The sequence below is a fragment of the Debaryomyces hansenii genome (assembly GCF_000006445.2).
Source record: "Debaryomyces hansenii CBS767 chromosome E complete sequence".
Classification (NCBI taxonomy): domain Eukaryota; kingdom Fungi; phylum Ascomycota; class Pichiomycetes; order Serinales; family Debaryomycetaceae; genus Debaryomyces; species Debaryomyces hansenii.
The window spans coordinates 1,384,245-1,409,650 of record NC_006047.2 but is presented as its reverse complement, the minus strand read 5'-3'; the positions used below and the strand labels follow the sequence as shown (position 1 = coordinate 1,409,650).

Here is a 25,406-nt window from a genome sequence, read left to right as displayed (position 1 = left end):
CTCTAATATAATTAATCCCTTCACAAAAACGAGTTCATTTAGTTTATACGTCTTGAAGCCTTTCTGAGAATATATGTAAGTTCGCATTTTGTAACCATCTGGAAAATAAAATCTGGGACGTAAACATTGAATTATTGATCCACTGAGAAAAGTATATTGGTTAATGGTACCTATATAGCATAGAGGTTTTCATGTTCAAAAAAAGTTCACCAGAGTATTATGAAAATTTAACCATTTCTAAATGCAAAAGAATTGTTCGGCCTTTAGTATCTAAAATTCATGCTCTCAATGATTTGAATGGTAAATATCCATCGATATTGGATTTCAATTTCCCTTTAGATGATACGTGTTTGCAAGGTTTACTAAGCAAGAAAAATATAAATCATGACTATAGTGGAAAACACATTGTTAATCAACTTGGTCAACCCAGAAACAAGATTCGTAAGCTTGAAGATCGAAAATATACAAAATGTTATGATTCCGATAGTGATTACGATGAAGGTTATGATTCACTAGAACGCCGCTCTATGAATAAGGATTACTTGCCAGAAGAGAGGGAACATATCTCAAACATAAATAAGTTAATAGAGCCTTCAAGTTCGTTCGAAAGATTAACATCATTAAAACCATATATTTCAGGCCAACTCTTTCAATCATACTATGATATGTTCCTTATATTCAGAAATATTATGAATTTACTAGTATTCACAACGCATAAAAACAATGAATCAACTTCCAGTATGCCTAAATTGTCGTCCTTATGTTCCTTCAAAATTGGTAAATTTATGGCACTTTCCACAAAGCCTACTTATTATGAAATGAATCAATCCTTATTATTTGATCCTAATACAATTCCTTACCATCTCCGAGAATATCAGGATATTCTTTCAGATGATATAGATGAATGGTTGGAAATGAAGCCCGAGGTTGTAACTTATACTCATAGAATTGACTTATTAATTGGATATGTAATACATTTGTTAGTTATAAACCTGGACCTGACGTTGTATTTGTTAATACCTATATTAATACATTGGTTAAATGAAGAACTGAAAAGAACCGGTAACACAATGCTACAATCAATATCAAGAAGTTTCTTTCTAGAGTATTGGACTTATGGACCAGATTATTCTGAAAGTTCCGGATTTGACAATATAGTCAGTATTCTTAATGGAACTCAAAACAGGGAACGAAACCTAAACATATTTTGGATATTTCATAAAATAGGCTATTGGAGAATTCTAATCAGTTCTTTCGATTCTGAATCTACCGTTACGGGTTCCGACACCTATGAAATTTTAACACTTGATACTATATCCTTGAATAATAAATTAAGCCTCCAAGTATTAATAAATCTTAATGCAGCTTATGATACTCATGATACTCATGATTTTTTGCATGAAATTTATCAGATAATTAAGAAGAATCCCCAGCATCCGCAAGTAAACAATATTTTAATTCTAATTATAACTCAACTAATATCAAGCACTAGACTCAATATTAAACAGTGTATGGTAAGTCGTGATATCCTAAATTGCTTCCAGTTTGCGTACGACAATGTTATTTTCTTCGTACATATATGGCTCTCACTACCTGTCAAGGAAGAGTTTCTTGTTTTTAATTCATTGTATCCTGGTAATACTGAAATTTTTCATGCACTTATTAGTTTTACCGATTTCCAAGTACGTCAGTGTGATATTCTATTTCTGAATCAGTCTGAAAGTACCTTTTTTTCAAAGATTAATATGGATGGAAGCTCTACCATCGACTTGAGAATGATTAGAGATAACCTAAGTATATTAAACAGAACGCTTGAACTTCTAAAATTATATTACCTAGACACGTTCGATGATTTTACGATAGATCCGCATAGTGTTGAGGAAATCAGCTCCTTCGTACTATTAATTCAGAACTCCAAACTCAACCCTTCCAATGTTAAAGAATTCACGATTTGTAACAATAGTTATAACGATCTTTTAATATGGCTATTTGATCAACAGGACCCAACACTACTTCAAATCTCACAATTGTGTTTCCGAAAATATTATGGAAATAGGACTTGGTTTAAAGATGTCCTGATTGATAATCTTTACTGTATACTCTTCGAAGCGGACACAATTACCAGTTCCAGTAGCGAAGAAATCGATGATTCCAGGTTAGATAATTCTGATGGTGATATCGATGATGATGATGACGATGATGATGATGATGATGACGATGATGATGATGATGATAATGATACTGAAATACAATCTAGTTCGCTAATTTGATAATGATATATTAACAACCAGGCGATACAAATATTCAATAAATAGATACGTTTGAATTAAATATACGATAAGTTATCTACCTTTCTCGCCATCAATTATAACATTCTGGCCATTTATAGAATCATTAGATATTACCTCTATTGCTTTATCTACTACTTCGTCTAATGAAACTGTTTTCGATTTTAATTCGCTATCATCTATCATAGCATCGGAACCCATTTGGGTTCCAACGATTAATCCTGGAAGTAATGCATTAACCCTTATCTTACCTTTAAGCTCAGCAGCCAAGGACTTAGTAAATCCCAAAATTCCTGCCTTCAGTGCTGCATAAACAGTCGTCCCGGGTAATGTACTATCAGTCATTGAAAGAATAGATGATATATTTAACATAATAGGCTTTTTGAAGGATCCAGAGTCCAGACTCGTTTTCAATTTACTTGCAACTTTCATCATTGGTCTATATGAAAGCTTGCTTAATATTATGGGTGCTATCAAGTTCAAACCGACAGTAGACACTATTTCATCTCTGCTTATTCTAGGTAATAATTTATGGGTAGTTATTCCAGCACAATTCACTAAAATTGAAACATCAGACAAACAATTTATTAATTCATTATTTAGTCTCGATTTGGAATCAGGATCCTCATCATTCAATAACTCTTGGAGATCGCATCTTATATAACCGTGACGCTGATGGGATGTAATTACAGGAAGTGAATTGATATTTGTCTTTAGCAATTTATCATTCCTGGCAACTAAAGTAACTGAACAACCTAGTTGCGCTAACCTTTGTGACAATGCGTAGCCTAACCCCTTAGATGCCCCGGTAACTAATGCCTTTTTACCAATGAAACTCATATCCATGAAAGGGCATAATGAGCTTTGGAGAATTCGATATTTTTCGCTTATAGAAGTAGTGGTGTCAACTATATATCATATATATACATATTCTATCAAAATTTATATGTCGCCTTTATGGCCAAGTTGGTAAGGCACCTCACTAGTAATGAGGAGATCGTCAGTTCGAATCTGGCTGAAGGCATTATTTTTTTGCTGCGAAAGCACTTAGAACATTATGTATCTGATACACTGATAAAGAGTTTGACTGGACTTTCAATTTTCCCTTACGTACCCTGATCTCGAACTACTTAATTAAAAGGATATCAGGTATCCTAGCAGTTCATATTCTGGAATTTTTCGGCCCCTAACAGCCTGTTGAACCTTCTGGTCCGACACTGTAACTACACGTTAAAAAAGAATAACAAATAAATCATTTTATTAAATTAGTATACATCGTGTAATTATTCATTCGATAAAAGGCTCGAAATTCCCATTAGACCTAATAACGTGTATCTGAAATATATATTTTCAGTTATCAAAATCGTGATATAACCAACCATCGGTAAATAGCCCTTAACTGTTCCAACTAGATCTGTCTTTTGGTTTAAATATGCTTGCTTTTTGGCATATAAGCCTAAATCATCAACTGCGTTATTATCACCTTTAGTCAATAAAAACTGCTTCAGTTCCGCATTGTGATGTTCTCTTAATACTCTATGAACAATTGGGATTGATTTTCCTTTAATCTCATATACAACTACATCTCCGACCTTAGCATGATTATCTCTGTTCCATAAGAATAAGATATCTCCTCTTTGAAAGGCTGGTTCCATAGATCCTGATAAAACCACAACAATTGGGGAGTGAGAATTAGTTATAACTGACAAAGTTTTCCATGCCATAAAAGCTGAAGAAAGAACAAGTGCCAAGTTCAAAAACTGGACCAATTGATGACGAATATTCATAGCACAAGTAGGATGTATTCTCTTTGAAATTACTTTCTCCAGAGGTTCTGAAGGTATAGAGGAAATTCAACAGCGTGTTAATGTCGTGTGTATCGGTTTTTGACTAAATGTCGTTCAGATTTTCTCCCATAGGATTTTAGTATCATATATTTAGCTATGCTTCGTAATAGCAAATAAACAATCCTAAATATCCATAAATATGAATCAGTCTTCTTCAGATAAGTATACACTGGAAGGTATGCCATCAGAACCACCTCGACCACGGCAATCTCTGCAACTACAGGTTGATGGTGAGAATGTGAAACCATCGCAATCTGTTACTTTTGGTGATTTGGATAACCAAGAAAAATTACGTAGGTTCACTATCTCATCACAGCCATCGTCAGTCAATCTAGCACACTCTAAAAATCCAGAGTCTTTGCCTTCATCTAGAAAAACATCATTACAAGGAAATCCTAATATAACTAATTCTAGTAGAAATAGTTCTACAACAAGTGAAATATTCCAATTCTTTGCAAATAATCAGACATATGCCGTAAAGCCTCAACAACAAGTGTCCACAAGCACGACACAAGGTTATATCACACCAAGCAATCAATCTTCAGGAGTCAACTCACCTGTGTTGGAGACACCACCGCATCTAAAGAGAGGGTATACATTCGATGAGTCTAGTCATAAACCTACAAGACTTAGTTCACCTTCACCTCCTCCATTATCGCAAGCTAACTTTGCGTCGCTGCAAGAATTCCAACAAGCACCGCATCCAATCAATATAACCAATAATAACAGCCTGCCTCGCGGATCTTGTAATATAAAAAAATCGACCAAAACAGTAGTTGCATCGCCAAGTGGACCTCCAGTTCCATTTCAACAGTATTTGACGAAGTCGGATGATGAGAAGATCCATATATTGCTAGGATGTACAGGCTCGGTAGCAACTATCAAAGTTCCGATGATAGTAGATAAATTATTCAATATTTACGGCAAGTCGAAAATATCTATTCAGTTAGTAGTGACCAAATCGGCTACGCATTTTTTAAAGGGATTGAAGATCCATAGTGATGTTAAGATTTGGAGGGATGAAGATGAATGGGCGAATTATAATGAACATAACATCGCAACCACAACTATTTCAACTAATAATGTATCCTCGTCTAGAAAACCTAAGAATCCATTTGATAATTTGATCTTGCATAACGAATTAAGAAAATGGGCAGATATCTTTCTAATTGCACCTCTTTCAGCCAACACATTGGCCAAGATTACGAATGGTATAGCTGATAATTTGTTGACATCGATTATTAGATCTTGGAGTCCTATTAATACGACAATGGCTTCTACCAATGTTAATAAAAATTCGGTAAATGTCAAAAAGCCGATACTAGTGGCACCTGCCATGAATACACATATGTATATCCACCCAATTACTGCAAAACAACTATTATTATTGTCATCGCCAGAGTACGGTTTTGGTATTGAAGTATTGAAACCAGTTGAAAAGGTATTAGTTTGTGGAGATATCGGTATGGGTGGTATGAGGGAATGGCTGGATATTGTAGATATTTTAAGACGAAGGATTAATTCTATCAATTATGTCAGTGATGGTAAGAGAATCATTGCCAAGAAGGATGAAGATGAAAGAGATGCTGATGAAGATGACGATGAAGAAGAAGAAGGTAATGATGATGATGATGACGATGATGATGATGATGACGATGATGACGATGATGACGATGATGACGATGATGACGATGATGACGATGATGACGATGATGACGATGATGAGAACGAAGAGGTTGATGATGGAGATGATGATAATAATGGTAGTGTCAATGGTCAGTCTACTACGTTAAAACGTACCTCCGATACAGATAAGGTCTCCAAAGAGAATGATGACATGATCTTCGAAATACAGGATAATGATGCAAAAGAAGCTCAACGAGATGCGACTGAGAAATCATCAAGCAACAACTATTATATTAGAACCGATAAAATTCCTGTCGAAACACAAAATATTGTATAGTCTCTATAGTAATGAAGTACACGAATATAATAAATGTTGTAGCAAGTCGTACGTAGCATTACTAAATGACACTTTAAGTACAGGATAACGATGCTTGCTGTTGAGTGGTGCGCGCGCAACTATATGTATTGTCGAATATCCCAGAAATTCATCCACTTATTTTCTTCTTAGTCAATTGAAATTTAGTCAACTAATTATAGTTATTAATCATGTTAACTCATAAGAAAATTTTACTAGCAGTCACTTCTTATAATGAAGTGTTTTACCAGGATGGTGCGAAAACAGGGTTGTTCTTGGTAGAAGCTTTGCATCCATTTGAAGTATTCAAGGATAACGGATATGAAGTTGATTTCGTATCTGAAACTGGTAGTTTTGGATTCGATGAGCATTCTCTTGCTCCAGATTTCTTAAATGGTAAAGACTTAGAAGTGTATAAGGATTCTAAATCTGACTTTAATCAGCATTTGAAGAATCTCAAAAAAGCATCCGAAGTCAATGCAGATGACTACGGAGTCTTCTTTGCGTCTGCAGGACATGCTACCCTATTTGATTATCCAAAGGCCAAGGGGTTGCAAAGCTTAGCTCAGGCCATCTGGGCGAAGGGTGGTGTCGTTGCTGCTGTCTGCCATGGAGGAGCAATTTTCGATGGATTGATTGATCAAGCCACTGGCAAGCCTTTGATTGAAGGCAAGTCTATAACAGGTTTCACTGATCTTGGCGAAATTATGTTGAAAGTAGATGGCATTATGAAAGAAAATAATTTGTTATCAGTAGAGGATGTTGCTAAGAAATTCGGTGCCAAGTATTTAGCACCCATTGGTCCTTGGGATGATTATACTGTTGCTGATGGCAAGTTAATCACTGGTGTTAATCCTGCGTCAGCAGCTTCAACAGCAAAGAGGTCGCTTATTGCTGTTAAGCATAAGCATACGTAATGTTTGTCCAGTCTTACTTAGTTTTATGTACTCAAATATTTAATTTAAATGGAATGAAATTTTAGTGAGGTATAGAGATTGTACCCCATATAATTCAAGAGAGAAAGGGATTTATTCGAAATTACTGCAAGTGAGAAAATGACTATAGTTTTGAAACTGCAGATGTTTTTGCTGAAGATTTTTTGGCTTTCAAAGGCTTATTTAATAATTCAAGATTATTGTCAATAATCACCTTTTGAATTAGCCTAAAGTGCTCCTTGTCTCTATCTTCAGCAAACGTCAATAAATCACTGTTGCAATTTAAAACCTCTAGTAAAGAATACTGGTTTTGTAAAGACCTGTGGGTGGTCAAGCCGTACAATAAGCTGTCAATCAAATCATCAATTTTATTGTTCACTACAGGCAACCCGAGTTGATCCAATAGATACTTTGATTTGTGTAGCGATGAAAAATCACCAAATCTTTCGGGCAAGTTGAAACTATGGACAAACGGTGCATTATCATTATCGCCATATAGCCAATTAAAAAATAGCTGTATGCGTAATTTCTTAGTTTGAGAGTTCTGTGGGCGATCAATAAATCGATTTAACCAAAAGTGTGACATTTTGCTTGCATTCATAGGCATAACCATCGCGTCTCGCAACCTTGGATGTTGTTGCTGAAGCGTCCAAATCGTCGAATATACCATATTCTCAAGTGTATAGTTGAGTAGTACATTAGGTAGCGTAGACAGAAGCTGATTCGACCTTGTCCTTTGGTTTTCAACCACTATTACATGAGGAGTTTCATCCCGTCGTATCACTATGTCATTGACCAATTCGAATGCAAGATGGCTCAAATATCTCTTCGAGTCAACCAACGAAGTCATGTCGTTCGTCAATGGTCGGTAGGTCGATCCATACTGTTCGTGTAAATCGATTTTTTTCCACTGGTCTATATCTAGTGTGGGTCTTTCGTCACCCCCGATTCCTACTTGCGATAGCTTGCAGTATGAAAGGTTCTTCACCCCAACATCTATTGCCAATACGTTGACTTTCGCCGGAAGCCTCGCTACCATCTGCATTCCGTTAGTGATTGCATCGATCTTGTCCTGCTTTCTCGGCTTAACCGTTAGCCCGCACGTAGTACACACCTGACTCAACACATCATTCGTATATTTACTAAGCTGTCTTTGATAGTTTATTGACATCTACACCAGGCCGATCGATCGATGTGTTTTGATAAAGCTGAGCCAACCTATACAAAGTGGACTTAGTGTGATTATGTAAGTATCAGTCCCCCTCAAGTTTCCTCCAAATTCACGATTTCTAGAAGTAATTTATCGGGCGACATCTCATTACGTCAGATTCTTTTTTTAGCTATTATGTCGAAGTTACTACTCTATTCATTCCAATTTCATTCAATGTACATTCCTATTCATTCCTGTCAAAGACAAACGCGACACGACTCTAATTGAATAAAACACGATTTGATTGGTCTCATTACTCCAAAAACTTGGCACCCTCGGACAGCGTTTTTACCGTTTCCGTACTAATTCGAACAAAGGCGGAAGAAAATAAAAAGAGAACAAGTAATATACAGGATGGCTATGCTCGGGCAGCAACAAAAGAAATTCACAAGAGGAGGAATAATTATTCCTAAAACGGAATTTTAAGTTTAAGCCTGAAGTATAAATATCAGGAAAATTCTTCCATACTAAAAAAGTTTTTTGCTATCTATACTTTACAAGTTTTATTAATACACACAATGCAATTCAAATCTGTTATCGTCGCTTTCGCTGCTGTCTCCGCTGTTTCAGCTGCTTCTAACTCCACTGTCGGTGGTGCTTCCAACGGTACTGTTGGTGGTGCTTCCAACGGTACTGCTGGTGGTGCCTCTAACGGTACTGCTGGTGGTGCCTCTAACGGTTCTTCTGGTTCTACTGGTGAATCCGGTGCTTCCATCGTCGGTGCTGGTGTCGTTGGTGCTGTTGCTGCTGCTGGTGTCGCTTTATTATTCTAAGTTAACTTATTAGAGTTGAATCCGCTACTGCGGGTTTAATATTAAGAAATGTACTAATAATAATATAGTTTATAGAGACCACTAATTAATTAATGTAATATACTTCAGTGAAGACTTTTGATGTAGGCCTTTGGAGGGCGAAAAATTGTAAGAAGAATAGTGGGGCATTCGGAAATTTTGGTGCGTTCGGAATAATTGAAATTCGTGTTTCGTGCCCAGTCAGGTATATAGAGATGACTCGATCGTGACGTACAACATAGTATTGGAGCACCGACCTTGTGGCGTGATTTGATAATAATCTGACCGTCGGCAATCACAAAGTGTGGTGAGGTTACAATGTTAGGTGCAGAGCATCGGCTTGTTTGTCATCCGGTTAATAGCTCATAGTTATGAAACGATGACATAAGAATATTATTGACGAGAAACCGTTACCTGACATTCTTCTTATATGCCTTCATATTCTAAATAGTGCTGTGTACAAACTAACAAGATTATATGAAGTCTACGATGGTACAAATAATATGATATATTAATGCAGCTCTAATATTACAAGGGATTATTTCCCTGGTCTTGCTTTTGGACCCCAGTTTTTAGTTGGGTTTTCTTGATACCTAACCATCTTCAAATGTCTTAATTTGTTAATTTTTTGACTGACGTCGTTATCGTCGTTAAAGTTGATGACTTCGTCGTTAGCATTCTTAGGCAAATTCTTCAAGATTTTGTACCCTACCATGCCACTTGTCAAATTAGGATTTCCATCTATGTTTTCCTTGTAGAAATTAATTTTAGATAAGAGAGTCTCGTTCTCTGGAGAATCGGCTAACTTCTGCTCATAAGTTTTCAATAAGGCTTTATTAGATTCGGCTAACCACTGTCTGTTTATTTTTAAGATCACATCCCAAGGAGCGTCTGTTTTTATACAATTCTTCTTCGCGTGAGTTAAAGAAACATTATATCCCAAGTTCCCGACACTCCTACAGAAATCATTGATTGGAATTGGAGGAGATTTAAAAAGGGATGATAGTTGATTTAAATTGAAATAAAATGGCAACTCCATTTCGTTCTTAGCTAAGGTCAACATTCCTTTAATCCTTTCAGTTGTACAATAAACTTCCTTATCAGAATCAGCATTGACTTTTAACATTCGATTAATAAACTCTTCATTATGTAAATTTCCATACCACATTGGTCCGGCTATGTTATAATTACCCTCGCAATATTCACACTTAGAGTTTATATTGACAAGTTTGGGAACTTGAAACTTTTTATTTTGTTTTCCGCTCTCAACAACTCTTCCTAAGGGTTGATTTAATTTATTTCCACACCCGGTACAATAATATGTTAGCATGGTTTTACTAGCTAATTGTTTGACTTCGATTGGACTTGTTTTGACTTTGATAAGAAGCCTGAAATAGAAATCAATGGATAACGATACCAATGGCTCAATCGTTTTCTTATACTTGGCGGCATTTGTTGCAATCATATTCAATATTAATCTTATTCCAGCTTCATGGTTAGCCTCGCCGCTTACATTGGAATTCCCAAAATTATGGCCCCCATATAATGCAAAACACTTTTCTGGATATCCTGACCCGGCCAAAACACCGGCGTCAGTGCATGTCACTAATAATAAGCCTTCATCTCTTATTCCCTGTATAGCACTATCAATAAATGGTGTGGCGGTTCCATATGGGTCTAAATCAATTACATGGAATTTTTCATTCGTGCTGGACATGAATTTGATAGCATCACCTAAGTTAGATTCAACTTTGTCGGTTAATTGATTATACTCAATATTTCTATCTATTGACTTAACTGCCTCTGGTAATAAATCGTTGGCGACAATTTTGCTTACCTGTGGGATTTCATGCCCGTATCTAATGGCTCTAAGTCCTGTAGCTGATAATGCTTCCAATATTTTGATAAACGGTTTCTCCTCCATTTTTTCCTCTGCACCATTATCAAGTTTTCTTTTCTTGTTTGCTTTTTCTCTTTCTCCAGCCTTACTTTCCATGTAAAGCTCTGTCCATGCCTTAATACCCATGACTGACAAATCTCTATTGAATTGTTGGATAGGATTGTAAAAAACCTTGTCTTCTTTGGGGGTCAAGACCACCGCCTTTCCTTCCTTTATTGTGTTAAACTCTTCTATATTTATATCTGCCATTCTCCAGACTCTTTGAATTCTTTTAAATATTGATTTAAGCATACAATCGATCTAATCAAAATTGCCAGAATATTTTTTTAGCAAAAATCTACATCTCATCAACAAAAAATCGTGTACTTTTAGTCAACATATTAACTTTGATATTAAATTATACAAGTAAAATAATGACAGAACTTAATATACCAATACAACAAGACCTTGGTGAAACAGACAGTGATTACTTGACGGATTCAGATTCTTATTATTACGATGATTCAGGTTCAGAATATGAATTGACAGCTCAAGAACAATGGGAAGAAAGCTTGAAACAAATAAATAATTTAATTAATTTGATAATATTTCCATTGATTGGTAAAGTTATAGGCAGAAGGTTTTCGCATATTATATGGAGAAGGTTTGCAAACTGGTGGTTTGTCTAATTATATTACAATAATATTCACTAGGTTAAACTACTCAAAAAGTTGTTTACTTGACCATTAATTGATGGCAGTACAACTTGGTTGATAATTAATCTTGTAAATGGATCAATTAATCCATTAGATACCTTGTTAATGGCATTTTTCAATAATTTATCGTATTCATCAACTGGCGCCCCTGACGAACCGGTATTATTGGAATCAGGCGAGAAGACAGCTGGATTTGCCTTCGGTGAATTATTAGGTATCTCTTCATTATTAGAGCTGGCTTGCCTGACATGGAGTAAGTGTTTTTCAATATTAGCGTAAATTTCCTGAAATAGCTGAATAATCATTTTGTATATGAATATTGTATCTAAATTAATGTTAATCTCCAATTTCTCAATCAACAATTGATTGGAATTTAACTTGATTGGCGACGTAGATACATCGTATTGATTCATAGTTGCATTTGAACTATTCAATGATACATCCTGTAGTTTTTGACTTACAGAATAATTATTGCCAATATCAAAATTCTTGAGTATACTTAATAAATTCCTGATAAATTTTAATTGATAGATCGGTTGACTTGTATCAGTATTATTTGTTGAGTAATTGTATTGCTGATCTCTAAATGGGTTGTAGGGTTCATTATTCCTGGGGTTTGGATTGATTTTGCGTGCTTTAGGATCCAAACTATTCATAAATAATCTTTGTTGTTGTTGCTGTTTTTGTTGCGAGTATGTTTCCTCATCATACTGTAATGACTTTATCAAGTTTCCCAAAGATATGCCTAATTTGAGTAATTTATTAGAATCAATCGGGAATTTAACATCATTCCCATTTAATTTCAGCATGTCTTCATAGGTTAGTTGATAAATATTTAAAAAATGCTTCGAATCAACACTACAATTGTCATTAAACGGAATTGTCCTTAATAGGTGCTCTATATTAGCTTGTTCCTTTCGTAAAGTATCGAAGCTGTTCATGATACCGTCTTGTAATTTCTTTAATGGTATTAATAAACCTGAAATTTAATAGAATCTCAAGACGTGTATTTTATGCACTGCGATAATTTTCCACTCCAGCTTTTAATAGGATGTAACCATGAGTTTACCATTTACTGTTATAATATGCATAGTATTATTGTCTGCTATATTAATTAGTATAGTGATCTTCGGTAATTCTCCCAATTTCAGGAACACTCCGATATACAAGTTAAGATTGAAAATATTACGATGGAATCATGATATTATTGCTTGGATCAATTACGTTGATTCACATGTTTTTGGTAATAAGTTAGTATTTTATTCAGGATGGTTGGTTCCGTTATTCTACATTATTGTTGTTAGTTTTTGCTTGCATCAATTTTTTACCAAGGTTTATAAACTTTTACCTTTATTCGTAAGAAAAAGTGGCTTTCATTCAACTTACATCGCATTTACAATCTTGTGCATTTTCATAGACACATTCATGGCTACGTTCAGTAATCCTGGCAAAATAACTACCGGTAACGTTGACAAAGTGGATAACTTTTTCCAAAACAACGAATTGATATTCTTTGCAGATAACTACTGTTCCACTTGTGAGATTATCAAGCCTGCAAGATCAAAGCATTGTTCAATCTGTAATAATTGTATAATGTTGTTTGATCACCACTGTATTTGGGTCAACAATTGTGTTGGGTACTATAATTATAAATGGTTCATGGGATTTTTAATAGCGAATATCAACCTATTGGGTTACGGTGGGTATTTATGCTATCAAGCGATGTCTTCTACGAAAACTGAATTTCCAACTTTAAGTTATTGGAAAACAATTATTTCTACAAATGATTCAAATAAGGCTACTGGCGTATTATTAATACTATGCGTTATATTCATAATGATAGCTGTTTTATTTACAGGTTTACATTTGAGATATTTGTATCTAGGCGTCACAACTAATGAATGCGATAAATGGTCGGAAGTTGAGTATTTGATTAGCCTTGGTTCGCTTTATCAAGTCATAGATAGTAATTTGAATGAAAAATATGTGGAGAAGTGTGTAATAATGAATCACGACAATGATTCATACGAAACTGTGTTCATTAGTTTAAAGAATGAAAATGTGCTATTTTCGTCTAATGACGGCATTAATCTACGTAAAATTGAATCGATGGAGGACGATCTAATTAACATTTATGATCATGGCTTTGTGGATAATTTAAAAGAACGAATGTTTAATAGAGTTCTTAATTGAATTTCTAATCTCAACATTTGCCCGTGGTTCTTGTTTTGAAGCTCTTTCTTTGGATCTGTATATCCGAAGACTACGAAGTTCCAATTTAATTATATAATAATCGAACATACAAAGCATACTTACTTAATCTTTCGATTAGCTTGGGAGTACGTATATATTTCTCATTCATTTTACATTCATTTTGCATACGTAACTTCAAATCGCACCATTTCAAATGCTGTTAAATCTGTTTGTTGTAATAGCTAAGCATATTTAAAAAAAAAATGCTCGTAGGGAGATTTAGTCACGGAATTAAACCTGGTCATTATCCATCTGGTTGTTCTTATGGTCCCATTGCTCCCCAAATGACTTTCACTGATTGGACCATTAGTCTTCTACGTGGCTCAACCTTGAGATCCGGTTGTCACTCGTGAAAGCCCTGATATTTCTTTGCCTTTGATGTACCTTTTAACATGATGATTTTGATACTGACCACTTTTTACTTCGGTGCTGCAACTGGAACAACTTTTAAATTCGTCTTTGCAGACCAAACTTGTAGTTAATTAAGACCTCATTGAAAAGAATATCAATAAAATTGACCTACTCGTTTCCAATTGATTAATCAACCGCTTTAATATATTTTGGGATACGCTTTGTGGTTGCAACCATTTTATTAATTGAATATACAAAACATACTACCTATTTACTCTTTCAACTACCTTTCAACTACCTTCAACTACCTTTCAACTACCTTCAACAACCTTCAACGACCTTCAACTACCTTTCAACTACCTTCAACAACCTTCAACAACCTTCAACAACCTTCAACAACCTTCAACAACCTTCAACAACCTTTCAAATACCTTCAATTACCTTCAATTACTTCTCAACAACATTCATATACCTTCAACTCATTCATTTTATAAATCCCAAAGTTCAAATGTTAAATAATAGGTTATTCTACGCCTCGTGATATCAAAAGATTGCATTTGAAATAAGTCACAGAGAAATTTGACCACATAATTAAACAAATGAGGTTACGGTATCACTAATGCTTAATGTTTTTCTCGAAATCGATATTCTTGGAATTGTCGCTATGGCTCTTATTGATATTCTTAGAATTATCGCTCTTATCGATGTGTTTCTCGTTCTCGGTATTGTCGGAATTGTCGTTAAGACTCTTAATGAACTTCTTAGAATTATCGCTCTTATCGATGTGTTTCTCGTTCTCAGTATTGTCGGAATTGTCGTTAAGACTCTTAATGAACTTCTTAGAATTATCGCTCTTATCGATGTGTTTCTTGTTCTCGGTATTGTCGGAATTGTCGTTAAGACTCTTAATGAACTTCTTAGAATTATCACTCTCATCTATATATTTCTTGTCGACATCGATATCGATATCGTGGCGATCAACATGTTTCTTAGAATTATCGCTCTTATCGATGTGTTTATCGGTATTGTCGGAATTGTCGTTAAGACTCTTAATGAACTTCTTAGAATTATCACTCTCATCTATATATTTCTTATCGACATCGATATCGATATCATGGCGATCAATATGTTTCTTAGAATTATCGCTCTTATCGATGTGTTTATCCGTATTGTCGGAATTGTCGTTAAGACTCTTAATGAACTTCTTAGAATTATCGCTCTTATCGATGTGTTTATCGGTATTGTCGGAATTGTCGTTAAGACTCTTAATGAACTTCTTAGAATTATCACTCTTATCGATATATTTCTTGTCGACATCGATATCGAAATCGTGGCGATCGATATGTTTCTTATTGACATCGATATCGGCATCGTGGCGATCCTTGGAATGGCTATTATTGGTAGTGGTATCGTTGGTATCGGTATTGGAAAGGGTCTGGTTGTGAGTATTCGTGTTTGTCGTATTAATCAGAAAGCTAATTGGTGCAGCAGGTCCTGCTGGCCCTGCTGGTCCTGCAGGTCCTGTCAATCCTTGTATACCTTTGTCACCCTGGTCACCCTTGGGTCCCCTTGGTCCTGGGACTGGTTTGTAACCCAAGCACTTTTTGCAACCATGACACTTTTTATGTTTGGGTTTGCGAAGTGGTTCAAGTGGGAACGAATCTTGAATATTATAAGTGGAAGACATTATAAGCGAAGTTTGATAGCAAAACTAGTATGAAAGACGAAAAAGCAAATAAGCAAAATATGTTATTGAGAAAGATATCAATACAATAACTGTTTGAACAAAATTTACCTTTCCTACTTGATACGAACACCTCCTTTTATATGTTTTAGAATACGTTTGTGGCAACCATTTCAGTAGCCGCAAAACCAGAATATCTGCTTGCTTGTGTATATGCCGCATCGATATTGCGCCAATTTAAAGGGTTCCATATCTTCTTGTGTTATAACTAGTGTAAGTGCGATAATTACTATTTTAATTGGCCCCAATTCATGAAAAATATGAGTCTGTGTCCATTAGCTTAAAAACACTATTCTTCAAATAACGGATTGAGCGACATAAGTCGAATTGGTATAGGACGATTTAAAAAATATCTATGATCATGATTTTGTCACTAATAAGAATGGTTATTCAGCACATTTTTATAATGACTGCAATTCTATGCATCTTTCTTTCATGTGCTTTTTTTGAATGGCCATGTTATCAATCGCCATGTAATCGCCCGGTATGAACTTCGCATTGAAATTATTATTTAGTTCGTTCACCTGTAGTAAGTTGTTTAGTATTTTGATAAATGTTCCTGAATTGAAAAGACCGCTGTTTGTTTCCAAAAAAGGTTTATCTTGATCGTGAACTATGGAATAGATTATAAATGAACAAATTGATCGGAGTTTGGAATTAGATTTTATTATACTTAGTCTATGATTCCGGCCTTCGTTATCCTGAATGTTGGCTATTGTTAATGCTTGTTCCTTAAACCTGTCCTTTGTATTTATAATAACTAACTACTGAATCTCGGAATTATATCACTATATGAGGTATTGTATATAGCTCCCCTCCAACCATCTTTTTTCTATAGCTATGATGGGTGTAGGGATTTCAGTGGTTTTGTATTATACATGTATTATAAATATACTTACCTATACAAGTAGCCTATATATATATCATTCTATTTATATTCAAATACTCATCTAGTTGATGAAAGGCCAAAATTTCAATATTTCATTTATAAAAATCGGACTACTAAAGTCTGCTTATTGCAGTAGTCTCATGATATTGAAAGGGTTGCATTTGAAATAGTTCATAGGGGAATTTAATCACGGATCTGAACATTGGCCCTGCGTGTGCTGATTGTACTGTTCAATATTGTTAGCGCCATCAATATCGCTTTGGCCATTAGTAACATCACCGTTAAGCCGGATCACCTTCTACACCTTGAAACCCAGCGGGACCTTGCATACCTGGAGGTCCCTTAGGCCCTTGGTCACCGTCTACACCATTAGCTCCAGTGTTACCTCCTTCACCACTAGCTCCTTTATGTCCGGTGTCACCGTCTACACCATTAGCTCCGGTGTTACCTCCTTCACCACTAGCTCCTTTATGTCCCGTGTCACCGTCTACACCATTAGCCCCAGTGATACCTCCGCCACCACTCGCTCCTTTAGTTCCGGTGTCACCATCTACACCTTGAGGTCCACCGATACCTCTTTCACCACCAGCTCCTTTAGGCCCTTGGTCACCTTCTACACCAGTATCCCCGCTGATACCTCTGTCACCACCAGCTCCTTTAGGCCCTTGGTCACCTATTTCTCCTGAAGGTCCAGTCGCCCCTTGACCACCTGTTGCCCCTTTAGGTCCTTGATCACCCATTTCCCCTGATGGCCCTGGAGGCCCTGGAGGCCCTCGCCGCCCTGGGGGTCCTGGCCGTCCTGGAGGTCCTGGGATACATTGAAGACAGTAGCGCTTCTTAATATGGCGTTTGCACACTGCGCATCTTTTATATTGATTTTTGCAACCCGGACATTTTGTAGCTTTGGGTTTGCAAACTAATGGTGGTTGTTCTAAGTGGAATTTTTCCTCATCAATAAATTTATGATGAATCTTGTGGGTGGACATTATAAACTAAATCTGAAAGCAAATCAAGTTGAAAGCAAAACTAATATGAAAGGCTAAAGCAAGTAAGTATATACGTTATTGAAAAAGATATCAGTACAATAACTATTTGAACAAATAATTATCTTTTCGGTTAGATACTAGAACAACAGCTTTTATATGCTTCGTTTTGTGGCTGCAACCATTTCAGTTGGCCGCAAAAACAGAATTTTGAATCTTACCTTTCAATTGCAAAAGAAAATAAAATCTACGTCATTCATTCCATATTCCTTTAGTATTTGTAATTCCATTAAGGAATCGAACCTTCAATTTGGTGTTTAGTAGTTGTTAGTTTATTGGTAGTCTTTTTAGACTCGCCATAACTGAATTAACCTTCGTTTCTTTTTACCTTTTCCTTGATCCTTCTTCTTTGTTCAGATATTCGTTGATTTTGTCTAATCAATGTCTTATATATGTCTTTATCATCTTAAATGTCAGCTATCATTAAGACTTTTTCTTGAGACCTCGGATTATTAATTAGAGTCGTATCGAAATCAGTAATTAAGAAATGTATCCTTCCGGAAATCATAGTTTGGTTTATATCAACCAATTAAAAGTCCATTTGCGTTACAATGGATTTTTTTAATCAACTTCATTTCAAAATGCTGTTATTTAACATACGGCCAACAAGAAATCAACGTTTTATTCTTCAAAATTAGATCATCAATGGATATCATGGTCAATATTTCGAAAACAGCTATTTTTTACGACATTATTAAACAGAAGCTTTAATTTTACTCTAGCTTGTTTGAAGCATTTGAGAGAAAACATTTTGGAAAGTGGATTTTCTTCTCAATAGTAGCAGTGTTCAATTTGCAATAGTTGTATAATGTTGGTGGTTTTAGGAGCAGAAACATGTTTTCATTGGCAAACAATTATTACTACGAATGATTCCAATAAAGGCTACTGATGTGTTATTAACATTGTGTATTATATATTCATATTGATAGCTATTATTTACAAGTTTGCATTAAGATACCAGTATATTTGGTGTTACAACTAATTAATGCGATATATGGTCAGATATTGAATACTCAATTGGCCAGGATTCCTTTATCAAGTAATGCCAATAAAATATATGAGACTTTGTTAGTCTAAAAATTATAAAGTGCTATTTTCGTCAAACGACGGCATTAATTTACTTAAATCGTATCGGTAGAGGATGATCTAATTAACATTATCAATAATTAAAATGGATATTCAGCATATATTTTAACTTTCGTTGGGAATATCTAATCTTTTCAATATGATATTAGGCACGTTTATCTTTTCAGTAATTCTTTCTTTCTTGTTCTTTTTTTGAGTCACTATATTATCGCCCGGTGTGAACGTTGCATTGAAATTATGGTTTAATTCGTTCACCTGTAGTAAGTTGTTTAGTATTTTGATAAATGTTCCTGAATTGAAAAGACCGTTATTTGTTTCCAAAAAAGTTTTATCTTGATCGTGAACTACGGAATAGACGTATAAATGAAACAAATGTAGCTGTAGCAAAATATTAGCTTCTTCATTAAATAATTCGATTATGTTTAGATTGTCAAAATTCTCTAATATTAACGAGCATAAATGCTTTTTGCTTTCTACATCTTCGCTATAGTCATAAGAAGCAAAAGGAGAAGTTCTCATTTTGCTCGTCTTTGCTGACTTATCTGAACTTCTACCAATATATTGAACATTCAATCTCGGTTCTGGTAGTTGTATTAGTTGATTGTTATTGTCTAAATCATGATCCTCTTCGCCATAATCGTACTCAATTAATTTACGTTTTCTCTTTCCTTTTTTTCCATCCTTGTAATTTGACCGGAGTTTAGAATTATACTCTATTACCCTTAGTCTATCATTACTGTCTTCATTATCCTGAATGTTGGCTATTGTTGATGCTTGTCCGTTAGGTCTGCTTGTTCTATTTGCCATAACTGAGCTACAAGTAATCTCGGAATCGCTGTCATCAACATGTCTATTAATATCGGTAGGTAAAGTATGTTGTCTCCTTGTAACTATATCAATCCTTTTCTTTTGCTCATTGAACATTGATTTTTCATCCTTTGTAAGTTTGAAAACTAAAAGGGTCTTAATTTTTTTCTGCGAACTCAATTTTGTTTTTTCGTGCATTTAAAAATATACAAATACTTACCTACTTACCCTTTCAAAAGGCCTATATTATTTTTTTTTACTCATAAAACAATAACCTGTCAACTGAAATTTCAAAGTTTCATGTCCACTAGAAAGATTGCAATTCACATCCATATAGGAAGTTAATCATATGACTGATTTTATGCGCATATATTATCAGATCTCATGCAATCTTTTAATGTTGATACCTTTTTCTTCACCGTTACAAGCCCACCATCGAATCAGTATGCCCTCAAGACCGCATAAGGGAGTTTTTTGGGGCAACTCTATTCAACATATCAACTAGACCATACAGTAGTTGCAAAATACTTTCTTAAAGACTGACGTTGTCAACTACCGTAAATTGAATGTCAAAGAGACCATCGTCACTCGCTCAATTTTTTGTCGCGTGTGACGTTTGACATTTATCTGGCCCTGGCTTTGACCATGGCTTTTCCCATAACCTATGACAACCAAAAAAATCACATCTTCTAGTCAAGAATACTCTGAGTGCACACAAACCGAAATGAGAATGTTCAAGACATTCGCAAGTAAATTCTTGTTTACATGTTAAGCACCTTCTAAATCTATCTTCACAATCGAACAATTTGTGAACATCCTCTTCACAATGCTTAGTTGGTTTGAACTTGCATTCTAAGTTTGGTTTTTTTCCTTGAACGAAATGACCTTTCCCCTTCTTCAACTTGTGCTTGGATTCGAAACACTTAACAGGTAAATGGGATTCCTTACGTGGCTTATGCTTGCAAATTGGCTTGAATCCTGAAGAAGAATCCAGGCACGAATCACTTGACGAAGAAGAATCCAGGCACGAATCACTTGACGAAGAAAATCTCAGGCACGAATCACTTGAAGAAGAAGATCTCAGACACGAATCATTTGAAGAAGAAGTACTCAGACATGAATCACTTGAAGAAGAAGAGCATTCATCTTTATTCAGCTTATGCTTGCTCCACTTCTTCAGTGGTTTATGTTTCCAAACTGGCTCACAAGCAACACATTTCTTATGTGGCTTGTGTGTGAACGTTGGTGGTTTAGTAGGCTGCAAACGATGACCACCTTGAATATTGAAATCTTGTCCTTGAACAGGTAAATGATGAATTTCTTGAGTAGAAGCCATTATAAAGCAAAATTGATAATAAAATTAGTAAGAAAGGTGAAAAGCAAATAAGTATGTATTATATTGAAAGATATATCGATACAATAACTTGATTTTGTAAAGAAATATTTCTTTTACACATCAATCATTCCTCCTTTTATATGTCTATTTCTTTACGTCTGTGGCTGCAACAACTTCAGTAGGCCGCAAAAACAGATTCTGACAGGTCGTGTTCTGGTCAAATATTAAAGAGATGAAAATGTTTATTAGACTATTAATTCGATGAAGACTTACCGTATTCATTCTTCAAATATCCAAATCCAAGAGTTCGGTGCTAAGATATAGAGGGTTGTAATCGCAAAGAACGTTACACATTTAGGTACCATGACTGGCGGCGACCATTCTTCGAATAATACGCCAGTGAACCAAGAAAACCAGCACATCACCCCACTTCAGAATCCGGTACATTCCATACCTATTGGTGCCAACACAAACAGTATGAACGATAATAAAAATAATGCAAATGCTATTGGCAATAATAATCAGGGATTGCATCCGCCTGGTAATGGCAATCCTAACGAGTTTGGACTATCTCCGCATAATTACTTCGACTCGAATTGGGCATCTAGTTTGCTAATGGATCCTAATAACGATATATTGTATAATATGGATTTTGACTCGCAGGAAAACCTAACAACAGCCAATCCAATGATTTATCAATCCAATACCCCAGCTGAAAACCCTAACATTAATATAAAACTGGGTCTTGTAACTTCGCGGCCAACAATTAATGGGCCGAGACCCCCAGAACACCAACTGCCACAGATTCCCCATCCACCACCATCAAGCTTTACACCTAAAGCGCAACAGGCATATATTCAAGCACAGCAGAATATTCCTCAGCAACAGAATAAAAGCACCAAGCAACGTCGTCCTTGTGACCACTGTAGAAGAAGGAAGACGAAATGTGTGATCATCCCTAATACAAACAATTGTGCCCAATGTGAATCTAAGTCGATGACATGCACATATGTGGGTCTGGCATTGAAGAGAAAAACTGGTTATGACTCTGATAGTGATTCTAAAAGAGCTAAAACTACAAATGAAAAACCCAGCGAAAATAGACGTGGTAACGAGAATACGGATAATCCAGCCATGGGCCACTTACGAAACGAACATTCAGTAATAGTGGCTCCTAATGTTCCAATAAGAGATGTTGCTCCTGTTCGCGATTATTCCTCAATTAATAACTCGTTGTTGCAAAAGACATTATCCTTACAATTCCCTAGATCGAGTTTCTATGTTGGCCCAACATCATATTTGTATGATACAAATTTATTAAATTTGATTATTGATTCACAAAATAAGGCAAATGATCCCAATAAAAATAATACCGCAAGCAATGGTTCCGGTAAAATTGAACAAGTGAATTTAAGTAATTCCACTTCTTTAAGGAAAGTCAGTGATAATGCACAATTTATTTTGAAAGATGACCAATCCCCTCGTTCATATCAAAATATGTCTAACGATGTAGACACTGTTGAAAAATTCGTTGCTCCTCATGGTCAGATATTAATTGATTTATATTTCCGTATAATACACCCATCTTACCCGATACTTCACAAGAAAGTCTTTTTGGAAAAATATTCAAGAACGCATAGAGAATTTAGTGCACCACTATTAGCTGCAGTGTATGCTTTAGCTATACAATGGTGGGATTACGATCCGCAATTAAATAAATTTCCTAAGCCAAATGTTGATTTAATTTTAAAAGTTGGTTTAAATAATTATTTGCTAGAAATCTTGAAAAGACCAAAACTAAGTGCTGTACAAGCTGGATTATTATTACTACAATGTAAGCACATAATCCAAAACAATAGTGAACGAGATATCCAAGCTTTGAAAAACTCAGCTAACGCAAACACACCAACTCTGACGAGTGACTCACACTACAGTGATTGGGTTTTGTGCTCTCAAGTTATTACGCTAGCTGAAGAACTAGGATTGGGCTTGAACTGTAATGGTTGGAAATTACCGAAGTGGGAAAGAGGTTTGCGTAAAAGGTTAGCTTGGGCAGTTTACATAGAAGATAAATGGCTTTCATTAAAAAATTCTCGTCCATCCCATATTAATGAACTTAATTGGGTCGTTGTTTCTTTGGTGGATGAGGATTTTCCTGAGAAGCATGGCGATGGAGACTTGAAGGAAGGTTCTTCAGATATTGAGAATGGGAAGAAAATATTTATGAATTTGATTAATTTGACAATAATCCTATCAGATATTTTAGACAAACTTTATTCAATGAAGGCTATGTCTGAAATCAACGATATCGCTCAAGTTTTACAAATTGCAAAACCACTTCAACTCAAATTACGTAACTGGTATCACTCGTTACCTATTGACTTACAAATGACTTCTGTACAACCCAGGAAATTATGTTCAAATGGGTATTTACAGTTGGCTTATTTTGCTACAGAATTAACATTGCATAGAAAAATAATCACTACTATATTTTTGCAATCTTTGGCAGGAAATCCGCCTCCGAAGGAATTAGTTGAAGTATGTCGTATAGCCGCAAAAACCAGATTGTCGGCGTCCATTGAATTTGTCAGAGATTTAAAACCTGAGCATATGCATTCTTTCTGGCATTCTTCTTCTTCTTCAAATTTTACGTTAATCTGCACTTTTGCTGCTATTTTATATATGACCTCGTCAAATAAAGAAGAATCGGATTTCTATAAGGATCAAATATTCAACTATAGATGGATATTGAAAATATCTTCCAAAGGATTTGATCGTATATGTGATGTCTTGCTGGAATTAGATACAGTTTTAAATCACATTCCTGGCTTATTAAATGATAACTCAAACTTGCCAATGATGTCCTCTAATGGGTCGGCAAGTGGATATAACCATCCTCAAACGCAGCAAGAGATACAACCGAATAATCCACAGTTCTCATTTAGAGATACGTCGCTGTACTTAAATTTCAATAAACCTAGTCCCGCGATGTATAACAACCAAGACATTGATAATAACAGCAATAGCAATAATGACAATAGTAGGGTGAGAAGCTCATCCCACAAACAATATATTAGCAGACAAGGAGATGATTATGATTCGCCCTACGACTCGCCTCTGAATCATTCATCTACCCCGTATTCAAGTCAAGGGCAGCATCATCTACAAACTGGAAATCAGATTTCATCAGCTATGCATCATTCACAAGATCTATCTCCTAAGACTATGATAAAGCAACAATTGCCATTTGGCACAAATATCACAGAAAATGAATCAAGAAGAGCTATTTCTGGTAATTCGCCTGTCGATAATCATACAAATACAGGTATCAATTCTAATGTGGATAGTACGCATATCACGCACACACCAAACACACAAAAGATACCTCCTACGAATAATGATGTAATTATTTCTGGTTTGAAATCAGATAAGGACGAAAGAAGGTGAGTTGATTTTATCCAATCATGTATATATGGGTTAAATTAGGAACTATAGGTAAATAATTTCGTAGATAGGTACGTTCAATTCAATACTAAAATATTCTACCAAATTAAGCTATAAAAGGAAATAAAGTCTTCGTAGTGATCAAGAATTTAATCGAATGGGGTCAAGTATGCCTCAGCGATAACTCTAGCTCTAGCATTCAAGAACAATTTCATTTCACTAATTTCTTTATCAACATCTTCCATAAATTCTATGATGAAATCAACCAATTTATCCTTCAACATTTGTTCAGTATGGAAGTTAGTAATCAAGAAAGATATATCGTATCCCTTTATAGGGACTCTTCTTAAAATAAAGAAATTTTCGGCCCTTGAAGTTAAAAACCTGGTGAACTTATGAACTAAGATTTGCTCTATTTCATCTGCTTGTTTAATCTTTATAGAAACTCTAACCGAGTTTACAGAGGGCTCAATTAAGATTTTTTCGTTCTCGTTTCTAGCTATTATCATAGGATTTAATATCAATTCAGGGTTGTGACTATTATCAACTTCTATCTCTGGTCTGTTATGTCTTTCCACTAATTGTGAAGAAAAGTCCTCCAAGCATATTGCTGCTGTCAACGAAGATCTAACAGCTGTTAAGTATGGCTTTAATGATTGTGACTGATAGTTTGGTTAGTTTCTATTATACTATATCTATATCTTTTGATCAATTAAATTAATTCAATTTGACCGAATCCGATTCAACAATTAATAATCATTCCATGAATATTACATACCATCCTTGTATTTTCAATATATAATCTA

The 25,406-nt window shown here is 35.3% G+C and overlaps 17 protein-coding genes and 1 non-coding gene across 18 annotated transcripts; 8 read left to right on the top strand and 10 right to left on the bottom strand. All coding sequences in view use genetic code 12, as the record gives it.

Moving 5' to 3' along the window:
- Positions 1 to 191: 191 nt before the first annotated feature.
- Positions 192 to 2,270, top strand: DEHA2E17380g (DEHA2E17380p; the record flags this gene model as incomplete). The annotated part of the gene is made up of 1 exon (XM_002770456.1): positions 192 to 2,270. One exon carries the CDS (start codon positions 192 to 194, stop codon positions 2,268 to 2,270), a length of 2,079 nt encoding a protein of 692 aa, XP_002770502.1.
- A 72-nt stretch (positions 2,271 to 2,342) lies between these two features.
- Positions 2,343 to 3,134, bottom strand: DEHA2E17358g (DEHA2E17358p; the record flags this gene model as incomplete). The annotated part of the gene is made up of 1 exon (XM_460056.1): positions 2,343 to 3,134. One exon carries the CDS (start codon positions 3,132 to 3,134, stop codon positions 2,343 to 2,345), a length of 792 nt encoding a protein of 263 aa, XP_460056.2.
- A 105-nt stretch (positions 3,135 to 3,239) lies between these two features.
- DEHA2E17336r lies at positions 3,240 to 3,312 on the top strand. Its single transcript has one exon. It is a non-coding gene; the product is annotated as a tRNA-Thr (tRNA).
- A 259-nt stretch (positions 3,313 to 3,571) lies between these two features.
- DEHA2E17314g (DEHA2E17314p) lies at positions 3,572 to 4,075 on the bottom strand (the record flags this gene model as incomplete). Its single annotated transcript, XM_460055.1, has 1 exon — positions 3,572 to 4,075. The coding sequence occupies one exon, from the start codon at positions 4,073 to 4,075 to the stop codon at positions 3,572 to 3,574; it is 504 nt and encodes a 167-aa protein (XP_460055.2).
- A 199-nt stretch (positions 4,076 to 4,274) lies between these two features.
- On the top strand, positions 4,275 to 6,098 carry DEHA2E17292g (DEHA2E17292p; the record flags this gene model as incomplete). Its single annotated transcript, XM_460054.1, has 1 exon — positions 4,275 to 6,098. One exon carries the CDS (start codon positions 4,275 to 4,277, stop codon positions 6,096 to 6,098), a length of 1,824 nt encoding a protein of 607 aa, XP_460054.2.
- A 209-nt stretch (positions 6,099 to 6,307) lies between these two features.
- On the top strand, positions 6,308 to 7,033 carry DEHA2E17270g (DEHA2E17270p; the record flags this gene model as incomplete). The annotated part of the gene is made up of 1 exon (XM_460053.1): positions 6,308 to 7,033. The coding sequence occupies one exon, from the start codon at positions 6,308 to 6,310 to the stop codon at positions 7,031 to 7,033; it is 726 nt and encodes a 241-aa protein (XP_460053.1).
- Positions 7,034 to 7,175: 142 nt separating this feature from the next.
- Positions 7,176 to 8,222, bottom strand: DEHA2E17248g (DEHA2E17248p; the record flags this gene model as incomplete). Its single annotated transcript, XM_460052.1, has 1 exon — positions 7,176 to 8,222. One exon carries the CDS (start codon positions 8,220 to 8,222, stop codon positions 7,176 to 7,178), a length of 1,047 nt encoding a protein of 348 aa, XP_460052.2.
- Positions 8,223 to 8,779: 557 nt separating this feature from the next.
- Positions 8,780 to 9,034, top strand: DEHA2E17226g (DEHA2E17226p; the record flags this gene model as incomplete). The annotated part of the gene is made up of 1 exon (XM_460051.1): positions 8,780 to 9,034. The coding sequence occupies one exon, from the start codon at positions 8,780 to 8,782 to the stop codon at positions 9,032 to 9,034; it is 255 nt and encodes an 84-aa protein (XP_460051.1).
- A 556-nt stretch (positions 9,035 to 9,590) lies between these two features.
- On the bottom strand, positions 9,591 to 11,243 carry DEHA2E17204g (DEHA2E17204p; the record flags this gene model as incomplete). The annotated part of the gene is made up of 1 exon (XM_460050.2): positions 9,591 to 11,243. One exon carries the CDS (start codon positions 11,241 to 11,243, stop codon positions 9,591 to 9,593), a length of 1,653 nt encoding a protein of 550 aa, XP_460050.2.
- A 122-nt stretch (positions 11,244 to 11,365) lies between these two features.
- Positions 11,366 to 11,620, top strand: DEHA2E17182g (DEHA2E17182p; the record flags this gene model as incomplete). Its single annotated transcript, XM_460049.1, has 1 exon — positions 11,366 to 11,620. The coding sequence occupies one exon, from the start codon at positions 11,366 to 11,368 to the stop codon at positions 11,618 to 11,620; it is 255 nt and encodes an 84-aa protein (XP_460049.1).
- A 20-nt stretch (positions 11,621 to 11,640) lies between these two features.
- DEHA2E17160g (DEHA2E17160p) lies at positions 11,641 to 12,588 on the bottom strand (the record flags this gene model as incomplete). Its single annotated transcript, XM_460048.1, has 1 exon — positions 11,641 to 12,588. One exon carries the CDS (start codon positions 12,586 to 12,588, stop codon positions 11,641 to 11,643), a length of 948 nt encoding a protein of 315 aa, XP_460048.2.
- A 118-nt stretch (positions 12,589 to 12,706) lies between these two features.
- DEHA2E17138g (DEHA2E17138p) lies at positions 12,707 to 13,840 on the top strand (the record flags this gene model as incomplete). Its single annotated transcript, XM_460047.1, has 1 exon — positions 12,707 to 13,840. The coding sequence occupies one exon, from the start codon at positions 12,707 to 12,709 to the stop codon at positions 13,838 to 13,840; it is 1,134 nt and encodes a 377-aa protein (XP_460047.1).
- A 1,027-nt stretch (positions 13,841 to 14,867) lies between these two features.
- Positions 14,868 to 15,938, bottom strand: DEHA2E17116g (DEHA2E17116p; the record flags this gene model as incomplete). Its single annotated transcript, XM_460046.1, has 1 exon — positions 14,868 to 15,938. One exon carries the CDS (start codon positions 15,936 to 15,938, stop codon positions 14,868 to 14,870), a length of 1,071 nt encoding a protein of 356 aa, XP_460046.2.
- Positions 15,939 to 17,165: 1,227 nt separating this feature from the next.
- Positions 17,166 to 17,870, bottom strand: DEHA2E17094g (DEHA2E17094p; the record flags this gene model as incomplete). The annotated part of the gene is made up of 1 exon (XM_460045.1): positions 17,166 to 17,870. One exon carries the CDS (start codon positions 17,868 to 17,870, stop codon positions 17,166 to 17,168), a length of 705 nt encoding a protein of 234 aa, XP_460045.1.
- Positions 17,871 to 19,118: 1,248 nt separating this feature from the next.
- On the bottom strand, positions 19,119 to 20,018 carry DEHA2E17072g (DEHA2E17072p; the record flags this gene model as incomplete). Its single annotated transcript, XM_460044.2, has 1 exon — positions 19,119 to 20,018. The coding sequence occupies one exon, from the start codon at positions 20,016 to 20,018 to the stop codon at positions 19,119 to 19,121; it is 900 nt and encodes a 299-aa protein (XP_460044.2).
- A 394-nt stretch (positions 20,019 to 20,412) lies between these two features.
- DEHA2E17050g (DEHA2E17050p) lies at positions 20,413 to 21,156 on the bottom strand (the record flags this gene model as incomplete). The annotated part of the gene is made up of 1 exon (XM_460043.1): positions 20,413 to 21,156. The coding sequence occupies one exon, from the start codon at positions 21,154 to 21,156 to the stop codon at positions 20,413 to 20,415; it is 744 nt and encodes a 247-aa protein (XP_460043.2).
- Positions 21,157 to 21,519: 363 nt separating this feature from the next.
- Positions 21,520 to 24,603, top strand: DEHA2E17028g (DEHA2E17028p; the record flags this gene model as incomplete). The annotated part of the gene is made up of 1 exon (XM_460042.1): positions 21,520 to 24,603. One exon carries the CDS (start codon positions 21,520 to 21,522, stop codon positions 24,601 to 24,603), a length of 3,084 nt encoding a protein of 1,027 aa, XP_460042.2.
- Positions 24,604 to 24,749: 146 nt separating this feature from the next.
- On the bottom strand, positions 24,750 to 25,381 carry DEHA2E17006g (DEHA2E17006p; the record flags this gene model as incomplete). The annotated part of the gene is made up of 2 exons (XM_460041.1): positions 24,750 to 25,262; positions 25,379 to 25,381. 2 exons carry the CDS (start codon positions 25,379 to 25,381, stop codon positions 24,750 to 24,752), a joined length of 516 nt encoding a protein of 171 aa, XP_460041.1.
- Between the last annotated feature and the right edge of the window lie 25 nt (positions 25,382 to 25,406).